Source organism: Oncorhynchus clarkii, unplaced genomic scaffold (assembly GCF_045791955.1).
Source record: "Oncorhynchus clarkii lewisi isolate Uvic-CL-2024 unplaced genomic scaffold, UVic_Ocla_1.0 unplaced_contig_1599_pilon_pilon, whole genome shotgun sequence".
Classification (NCBI taxonomy): Eukaryota; Metazoa; Chordata; class Actinopteri; order Salmoniformes; family Salmonidae; genus Oncorhynchus; species Oncorhynchus clarkii.
Window position 1 is genome coordinate 26,428 of NW_027260980.1, and position 10,220 is coordinate 36,647.

Sequence of the window (10,220 nt, forward strand, 5' to 3'; positions counted from 1 at the left end):
AGATGATTATAATAATACCTGGACTAATAATGGAAACACTTCAAGATAAAGAATCTAAGAGACACTAAATAAGATAAAGAATCTAAGAGACACTAAATAAGATAAAGAATCTAAGAGACACTAAATAAGATAAAGAATCTAAGAGACACTAAATAAGATAAAGAATCTAAGAGACACTAAATAAGATAAAGAATCTAAGAGACACTCAATAAGACAAAGAATCTAAGAGACACTAAATAAGATAAAGAATCTAAGAGACACTCAATAAGACAAAGAATCTAAGAGACACTAAATAAGATAAAGAATCTAAGAGACACTAAATAAGATAAAGATTCTAAGAGACACTAAATAAGATAAAGAATCTAAGAGACACTAAATAAGATAAAGAATCTAAGAGACACTAAATAAGATAAAGATTCTAAGAGACACTAAATAAGGTAAAGAATCTAAGAGACACTAAATAAGATAAAGAATCTAAGAGACACTAAATAAGATAAAGATTCTAAGAGACACTAAATAAGATAAAGAATCTAAGAGACACTAAATAAGATAAAGAATCTAAGAGACACTAAATAAGATAATAAAATGAAGTCATGAAGACAAAGCAAAAAGCAAATCATTCTGGACACAAAACAGACATTACTGAGCTTCTCTCTTAAAATAATCAAAACCCCATGATACCAAACCCCCATTTTACCCCAAACCCCCATGTTACCCCAAACCTCCATGTTACCCCAAACTCCATGTTACCCCAAACTCCATGTTACCCCAAACCCCATGTTACCCCAAACCCCCATGTTACCCCAAACCCCATGTTACACCAAACCCCATGTTACCCCAAACCCCCATGTTACCCCAAACCCCCATGTTACCCCAAACTCCATGTTACCCCAAACTCCATGTTACCCCAAACCCCATGTTACCCCAAACCCCCATGTTACCCCAAACCCCATGTTACCCCAAACCCCCATGTTACCCCAAACCCCCATGTTACCCCAAACCCCATGTTACCCCAAACCCCCATGTTACCCCAAACCCCATGTTACCCCAAACCCCCATGTTACCCCAAACCCCATGTTACACCAAACCCCATGTTACCCCAAACCCCCATGTTACCCAAAACCCCATGTTACCCAGAACCCCATGTTTCTCTGGTGGTAAAAACCAAACTAAATGAATAATGGTGGTTGCAGTCACTCCTTTTAGATTTCTTCCAAGGTTCTAGAAAGAGAAACTAATTCTGAACTTGTTATTAAAATTAGAACCACTTCAGGTTTGTCACCACATTTTAAACACCAGTCCACTGCTGACCATCGATTTAAAACACAAAACTGACCTAAGATCAGCATGTAGGGTCAGCTTCATTCTACTCCTACTCCGTCCCCTGGGCTGCTCTCTCCTCTCCCGGTCCAGCTTCAGCTCTGGAGCTCAGAGAGACCGTCTCCATGGCATTGACATAAAGATCCATGTTGCTCACCCTGTTCACTCTCTTCTGCCTCTTGGTGGGCTAGGGAGACACAGCACCAACAGTCAGACATTCTCTCTCCCTCCCTCTCCCCCTCACCCTCTCCCTCTAGTTTAAATGACTTGTAACGTCTGAGTAAATGTCTTTACCTTGTAGTACAGGTAGGAGGTGGTGATTGTTGTCAGTAGGATCAGCAGCACTACAACGTGTCTGATGATGAAGGCTGGCAGAGGAGAAGCTGCAAACAGAAACACCTTTGATGAGGGGACTGATCAACATCACATAGATCTGTGGGAAATCTGTCAATGACAGAGTTATAAGTCTGGTTCCTGTTCAGTTACCTGTGATGGTGAGGGAGAGGAGCTCACTCTCAGAGGAGAAGTTATGAGAGAAAACATAATTGTCATAAACACAGCTGTAGTTCCCTTGGTGGGAGTCATCTGCAGCAGGGAAGAGGAAGGCAGCAGAGTGATTGACAGCTTGCTGGATCTGGGTTCTGTTGGAGCCGGTGAATGTGAGGAGGAAGGAGCCTCCTGGGTACTGTGGCTGAGTGGAGCAGGTGATGGTGAAGTTGTAGCCCCTGAACATCTCGGGCCCCTGGTGGCCCCTGAAGACCCCTCCCATTGGGTCAGTCAGGAAGATATCAGGCTGGACCAGGACAATAAAAGAGAACAAGAAAAACCTCTTCAACTAGTTTCCTATAGATATGACAATAACATCAGCATGTAACAGTGCCAGCCACCCTCCCTCACAGGGCAACATGAGTAGTGGGCCTACAGTCACTGAGACAACATATGTTGATATCAGGCTTAAGCAGGACATCTGGAACAAGAGGAGAGAAAAAGAAAACATAGCTCCTCAACTACTTTCCTCATTTAGATATGACAATAACATGACATGTGACAGTGGGAGTGAGTAGAGACGTTCACTGAGATAACACTCAAATACAAAGCATTCTGGGATATTTAAGTTGTATTTGATTCCTACTTGACTGAGTGATCTATTTAGTAAAGCAGACTGACAAGTTAAACAGTTGTCATGAGAGGTGCAGAGGAACTTGTATGAATGAAGGAACTCAGTTGAATATAATTATAATATGTTGTTATTACCTGAGCAGATCACTGTGAGTCCAGGAAGGAGATATAATACATGGACTAAAGTATGTGGAACTCAGCAGTGAGTTTTTCAATCATATATTTTTACGCTTTATGCGCTTCTGAGGTTCGTTCTGTGAGTTTTTGTGGTCTACCACTTCGCAGCTGAGCCGTTGTTGCTCCTAGACGTGCCACCTAATGTCCACTTACTGTTGGCCATATAGTGTATCTTGTTATTACCTGAGCAGATCACTGTGAGTCCAGGAAGGAGATAATAACTTCTCCAACACTCCCTCAGTGCAGGCTCAGACCCAGAACAGAAAACTCCAATCCCTCTATTGGTGTTTCCAGGTGGTACTGAAACAGTGGAACCACAACCCAGCTGTCTACACACTACTGCAGCTACAGTCTCCTTGTTCCAGTTATCAGCTCCCACAGTCCTCCACTCTCCCTGGTCGTACCACTCCACTCCACCAGCACAGCGACTGCCTCCTCCCACCAGCCTCACATCATCAGGCTCTGAGAAAAGAAGAGAGAGAGACAGTAATCTTAATATTTTCTCACTAAAACACACCTATATTGTCTCTCATATTCTTCACTCCAGGTGAGAAACAATGTCGACTGAGTGACAAACTGTTTCTTACCTGAGCAGGTGAGTCCAACAGCATTACCAGGTAGGCAGGTGTTGTTCTCTCTGTCTGAGGTGTCACAGTCCAGGAGAAGGGACTCTTTGCCTTTACACTGGAACTCTTTATCCCAGGTCTGACCCTCACCTCCTCCATAGAGCCCCCCCTGTAGAGCTGCAGGAGCCCCACAGCCAACATCCCTACAGACTACCTCTGCATCCTGCCGGTCAAAGTCAGCTTCACACACTGAGGCCCAGGACTGATTGGACTTCACCTCCACTCTCCCAGAGCAGAGACCAGCTCCACCCACAAGCCGCACAGACTCTGGAGAATAAGAGTTGGTTGAACATTCAATCAGTTTTGTTGATGACACTGTCAAGGACTAAACACAAATATGTTGGATAAAAGATAGTAGTTTGCTATGTTTGATACTGTAAGAGGTAGAAATGGGTTCTTAGTCACTCAGGATCGGGTTGGGAATAATGCAGGCAGGAGACAGGAATAAGTTCACTTCACTTTATAGAAAATAAACAGCTGGACATCCATCAGGCAGCTTCACTTCAGTACCATCTGAACTACAATGATCTGCCCATGAACATCTCCCATAAACCAATATGACAAACACAAATATAATGTTTAAATACATCTGACATCTCTCCCTCTATTTAAATGAAATAAAAACACATAAAACATGATACATGGTAATATTGTATAATGTATAAATAAATCTCTCAATATGACCAGTCTCTTACCTGAACAGGTCACATGATGATAATATCCACCATCACAGACACCAGGGTCTCCTCTGATGACACACTGTCTAAAAGAAGACTCATCTCCACTACAACTTCTATATAGTCTGACTCCTCCTCTTCCATCTTCAAACAGAGGTCCTCTAGATTCAGCTACAGGATTCCCACAGTCCAGCTCTCTACACACAACCTTAACCTGTCTCATTATGTCCCACCACCTAAAACATACACCTGTCCACTCTCCTCTGTGGAAGACTTCCACTGTCCCAGAACAGGAAGTGGTCCCATTCACCAGTCTGACTGAGTATTCAGCTGTAAACAGCAGAGAGGAAAACACAGTGGTGAGGACAGATGATGACAGTGATTCTGTTATTCTAACAGCAGTGATGCTTTGTGGTTGACAAGTATTAGTAGTTCCATTAAACACTACTTGTTATTGGGGTTTAGAATGGTTTGTATGGACACATGAATTTCTCCATGTGGGATAATAAAGTTGACTAATATTGAACTGCTATAATCACTGTAGATTTATACTCTACCTACCTGGTGGACTGACGCTTTGAGCCTGGAGATCTGAGGAGAAAGAGAGAGACAGAGAAGAAAGAGAGGAGTCAGAGGAAGAGAGAGACAGAGGAGAAAGAGATAGACAGGACAAAGAGAGAGAAAGAGACAGAGAGAAACACAGGAGAAAGGGAGGAGTCAGAGGAAGAGAGAGACAGAGGTTAAATGAACATCAACATGACCTTTCATGATGTGATGTGGAAGACAGGCTTATCGTTGGTATGGTGCAACAACACCCATGTGTACTTACACTATATATACAAAAGTATGTGGACACCCCTTCAAATTAGTGGACTCTATTTCAGCCACACCCCTTCCTGACAGATGTATAAAATCAAGCACTCAGCCATGCAATCTCCATAGACAAACATTGTCAGTAGAATTGAGTTAATAAACTCCCCCTCTCCTCTCCTCTTCGCCCCTCTCCTCTACTCTTCTCCTCTTCTCCCCTCTCCTCCCACCTCTACTCTTCTCCCCCCTCTCCTCCTCTTCAACCCCTCTCTTCTCCTCTTCTCCCCTCTCCTCTACTCTTCTCCCCTCTCCTCCCACCTCTACTCTTCTCCCCCTCTCCTCTCCTCTTCTCCCCTCTCCACTCCTCGCCCCTCTCCACCTCTCTCCTCCGCTTCAACCCCTCTCTCCTTCTTTTCTCCCCTCTCCTCCCTTCTCTACTCCTCTTCAACCTCTCTCTTCTCCCCTCCTCTTCTCCTCTTCAACCCCTCTCTTCTCCTCTCTTCTCGCCCCCCTCTCCTCCCCTCTCCTCGCCCCTCTCCTCTACTCCTCTCCCTTCTCTTCACCCACCCCCTCTTCTCCCCTCTCCTCTTCATCTTATCCCCCCTCTCCTCTTCTCCCCCTTCTCCCCCCCTCTCTCTTCATCTTCTCCCCCCTCTCCTCTTCTCCCCCTTCTCCCCCCTCTCTCTTCATCTTCTCCCCCCCTTCCTCTTCTCCCCCTTCTCCCCCCTCTCCTCTTCTCCCCCTTCTCCCCCTCTCTCTTCATCTTCTCCCCCATCTCCTCTTCTCCCCCCTCTCCTCTTCTCCCCCTCTCTCTTCTCTTCTCCTCAACTCCCCCCTCTCCTCTTTTCCCCCCTCTACTCTTCTCCCCCTCTATCTCCATCTTCTCTCCCTCTCTTCTCCTCTCTTCCCCCCTATTCTCTCCTCCTCTCTTCTCCTCTTCTCCCCAATTCTACCCCTCCCTCTCCTCTTCTCCCACTCTCTTCTCTTCTCCCCCTCTCCCCCTCTCCACCTCTTCCCCCTCCCCCTTCTTCCCCCCCCTCCCACCTCTGATCTTATCCTCCTCTCCCCTCTCTTCTTCTCCCCTCTCTTCTCCTTTTCACCCCTCTCCTCCTCTCCCCCTTTCCTCTTCTCCTCTCCTTTTCTCCTCCTCTCCTCTCTCCTCCCCACTCGCCTTATCCCCCCTCTCTTCTCCTCCCCCTCTCCTCTTTTCCCCTCCTTTCCTCTTCTCCCCCCTCTCTTCTCCTCCCCCTCTCCTCTTCTCCCCTCTCATCTTCTTCCCCTCCTCCCCCCTCTCTTCTCTCCCTCTCTTCTCCTCAACTCCCCCCTCTACTCTTCTACCCCTCCCCTCTCCTCCCCCTCTCCTCTTCTCCACCTCTCTTCTCCTCTTCCCCCCACCTCTGATCTTCTCCCCCTCTCCACTTCTTCCCCTCCCCTCCTACCTCTACTTTTCTCCCCTCTCCTTTCCCCTCTCTTCTCCTCCTCTCCCCTCTTCTCCTCCTCTCTTCTCCTTTTCTCCCCTCTCCCCTCCCCTCTCCTTTTCTCCCCATCTTCTCTCTCTCACCTTATCCCCCCCTCTCCTCCCCCCTCCTCTCCTCTTCTTCACCTCCCCTCACCCTCTCCTCTTCTCCCCCCTACTCTTCTCCCCCTCTCCTCTTCTCCCCCCTCTACTCTTCTCGCCCTCTCTTCCCCCCCTCTCTTCTACTCTTCTCCCCAATTCTACCCCTCCCCTCTCCTCTTCTCACCCCTCTGCTCTTCTCCCCCTCTCCATTTCTCCTCCCTGCTCCCACTCTCTTCTCCTCCCTCTACTCTTCTCGCCCTCTCTTCCCCTCTTCTCCCCCTCTCTCTCCATCTTCTCTCCCTCTCTTCTCCTCTCTTCCCCCTCTTCTCTCCTCTTCTCCCCAATTCTACCCCTCTTCTCTCCTCTTCTCTCCTCTTCTCCCCCTCTCCTCTCCTCCTCTCCCCTCCTCCTCTCCTCTCCTCCACCCCCCTCTCTTCTCCTTTTCTCCCCTCTTCTCCTTTTCTCCCCCTCTCCTCTTCTCTTCTACCCCTCTCCTCTCCTTTTCTCCCCTCTCCTCTTCTCCCCCTTTCCTCTTCTCCCCTCCCCTCTCCTTTTCTCTTCCTCTCCTCTCCTTTTCTCCTCATCTCCCCCTCTCTTCTCCTCCTCCTCTCCTCTCCTCTTCTCACCTTCTCCTCTCTCCTCCTCCCCTCTCTCGTCTTCTCCCCTCCCCTCTTCTCCAGCCTCTTCTCCCTCCCACTCTTCTCCTCTTCTGACCCTCTCTTCTCCTCTTCTCCCCCTCTCTTCTCCTCCCCTCCCCTCTCCCTTTCCTCTTCTCCTCTCTTCGTCTCCCAGTCTCTATTCTCCTCTTCACCCCCCCTTTTCTCCCCCTCTTCTATCCCTCTCCTCTCCTCCCCCTCTCCTCTTCTGACCCTCTATTCTCCTCTACTCATTTACCAGTCTCTCTTCTCCTACCCCTCCCCTATTCTCCCCCTCCCCTCTCCTTTTCTCCCAGTCTCTCTTCTCCTCTTCTCCCCCCTCTACTCTTCTTCCCCTCTCCTCTCCTTTTTCTCTCCCTTTCCTCTTCTCCCCTTCTCCCTCTCTGTTCTCCTCTTCTTCCCCTGCCCTCCCCCTGTCCTATTCTCCCCCTCTCTTCTCCCCCTCTACTCTTATCCCCCTTTCCTCTTCTCTCCCCTTCTCTCTTCTCCTCTCTCTTCTTCCCCTCCCCTCCCATCCCTCCCCTCCTCTCTCTCCTCTTCTCCCCCTCTCTTGTCCTATTCTGCCTATCATCTACTCTTCTGCCCCTATCTTCCCCCTCATCTCCCCCTCTCCTCTTCTCCCCCTCTCCTCTCCTCCCCTTCTCCTCTCCTCTTCTCCCCCTCTCTTCTCCTCTTCTTCCCCTCTCCTCTCCATTTCATTCTGTACTCCAACATCTGCCTGGTATTCTAGATAACACACAACATTTCAGCACCAAATTTGTTTTCATCAACCTCAGACTTAAATATCAGTGTTCCAAGAACCTCCACCAGGGGAACTGTAGACTCCTCAAACGGTCCACCACCTTCTCCCAAACTGCCTTCTCAAACAAACCAATAAAGACATGGAATGGTCTCACCTCAACATGGATCTAGTCCAATCAGATGTGTCTCACCTCAACATGGATCTAGTCCAATCAGACGTGTCTCACCTCAACATGGATCTAGTCCAATCAGACGTGCCTCACCTCAACATGGATCTAGTCCAATCAGACGTGCCTCACCTCAACATGGATCTAGTCCAATCAGACGTGTCTCACCTCAACATGGATCTAGTCCAATCAGACGTGTCTCACCTCAATATGGATCTAGTCCAATCAGATGTGTCTCACCTCAACATGGATCTAGTCCAATCAGACGTGTCTCACCTCAACATGGATCTAGTCCAATCAGACGTGTTCACACTGATATTGATCTAATAGGCAACAGTGATTTTTTTAATGACACAGACTAAACACTAAAAAACACATTACATTTAAATATCTGTAATAACTTATCTCTGTACACTATTCTGATTAGATGCTATTTAATGCTGAGTTTGGACACAGGTTTCTATAGGAACACTAAGGCACCTGGACCACATATTGAGATGTGCCTTTAGTTAAGTAAATCAGTTGTTACATAAGGTGACAGTTGTAGGTGTCACGACTTCCGCCGAAGTCGGTCCCTGTCCTTGTTCTGGTGGTGAAGAAGTCGGTCCCTGTCCTTGTTCTGGCGGTGAAGAAGTCGGTCCCTGTCCTTGTTCTGGCGATGAAGAAGTCGGTCCCTGTCCTTGTTCTGGCGGTGAAGAAGGATGGCGGTCTGCGCCCGTGCATTGACTATCGAGGTATCAACCAAATCACTGTGAGGTACAGCTACCCCCTGCCTCTCATATCCAGTGCGATAGAGTCAATGCACAGGGCTTCTTCACAAAATTGGATCTCAGGGGCGTTTACAACCTGGTGCGTATCCGGGAGGGGGACGAGTGGAAGACGTCATTTAGTACCACCTCAGGGCACTATGAGTACCTTGTCATGCCGTACAGGTTGATGTCTTCCAGGCCTTTGTAGACGAGATTTTCCGGGACCTGCACGGGCAGGGTGTAGTGGTGTATATATCGACCACATTCTGATATACTCCGCTAAACGTGCCAAGTGTGTGTCCCTGGTGTGCAAGGTACTTGGTCGACTGTTGGAGCCTGATCTGTACGTCAAGGCTGAGAAATGTCTGTTCTTCCAACAGTCCGTCTCCTTCCTAGGGTAACGCATTTCCACTTCAGGGGTGGAGATGGAGAGTGACTGCATTTCCACTTCAGGGGTGGAGATGGAGAGTGACTGCATTTCAGCCGTGCGTAATTTGCGACTACCACCACGGTAAAGGAGGTGCAGCGGTTTCTATGGTTTGCCAACTACTACCGGAGGTTTATCCGGGGCTTTGGTCAGGTAGCCAACTACTACCGGAGGTTTATCCAGGGCTTTGGTCAGGTAGCCAACTACTACCGGAGGTTTATCCGGGGCTTTGGTCAGGTAGCCAACTAATACCGGAGGTTTATCCAGGGCTTTGGTCAGGTAGCCAACTACTACCGGAGGTTTATCCAGGGCTTTGGTCAGGTAGCCAACTACTACCGGAGGTTTATCCAGGGCTTTGGTCAGGTAGCCAACTACTACCGGAGGTTTATCCAGGGCTTTGGTCAGGTAGCCAACCAGGGCTTTGGTCAGGTAGCCAACTACTACTGGAGGTTTATCCAGGGCTTTGGTCAGGTAGCCAACTACTACCGGAGGTTTATCCAGGGCTTTGGTCAGGTAGCCAACTACTACTGGAGGTTTATCCAGGGCTTTGGTCAGGTAGGCAACTACTACTGGAGGTTTATCCAGGGATTTGGTCAGGTAGCCAACTACTACCGGAGGTTTATCCGGGGCTTTGGTCAGGTAGCCAACTACTACCGGAGGTTTATCCGGGGCTTTGGTCAGGTAGCCAACTACTACCGGAGGTTTATCCAGGGCTTTGGTCAGGTAGCCAACTACTACCGGAGGTTTATCCAGGGCTTTTGGTCAGGTAGCCAACTACTACCGGAGGTTTATCCGGGGCTTTGGTCAGGTAGCCAACTACTACCGGAGGTTTATCCGGGGCTTTGGTCAGGTAGCCAACTACTACCGGAGGTTTATCCGGGGCTTTGGTGAGGTAGCCAACTACTACCGGAGGTTTATCCAGGGCTTTGGTCAGGGAGCCAACTACTACTGGAGGTTTATCTGGGGCTTTGGTCAGGTAGCCAACTACTACTGGAGGTTTATCCAGGGCTTTGGTCAGGTAGCCAACTACTACCGGAGGTTTATCCAGGGCTTTGGTCAGGTAGCCAACTACTACTGGAGGTTTATCCAGGGCTTTGGTCAGGTAGCCAACTACTACTGGAGGTTTATCCAGGGCTTTGGTGAGGTAGCCAACTACTACCAGAGGTTTATCCGGGGCTTTGGTCAGGTAGCCA

General features: G+C 48.4%; 1 protein-coding gene across 1 annotated transcript in view; it reads right to left on the minus strand.

Annotated features, from left to right (window-relative positions):
• Positions 1-7,826, minus strand: part of LOC139402765 (immunoglobulin superfamily member 1-like) — a 32,550-nt gene extending 24,724 nt beyond the window's left edge. The window contains exons 1-2 of the mRNA XM_071146684.1: positions 7,804-7,826; positions 1,807-2,129 (exon numbers count right to left, since the gene is read on the minus strand). Of these exons, the coding sequence (XP_071002785.1) occupies positions 1,807-2,129; positions 7,804-7,826 (346 nt within the window). The remainder of the gene's footprint in view (positions 1-1,806; positions 2,130-7,803) is intronic.
• Positions 7,827-10,220: the final 2,394 nt, after the last annotated feature.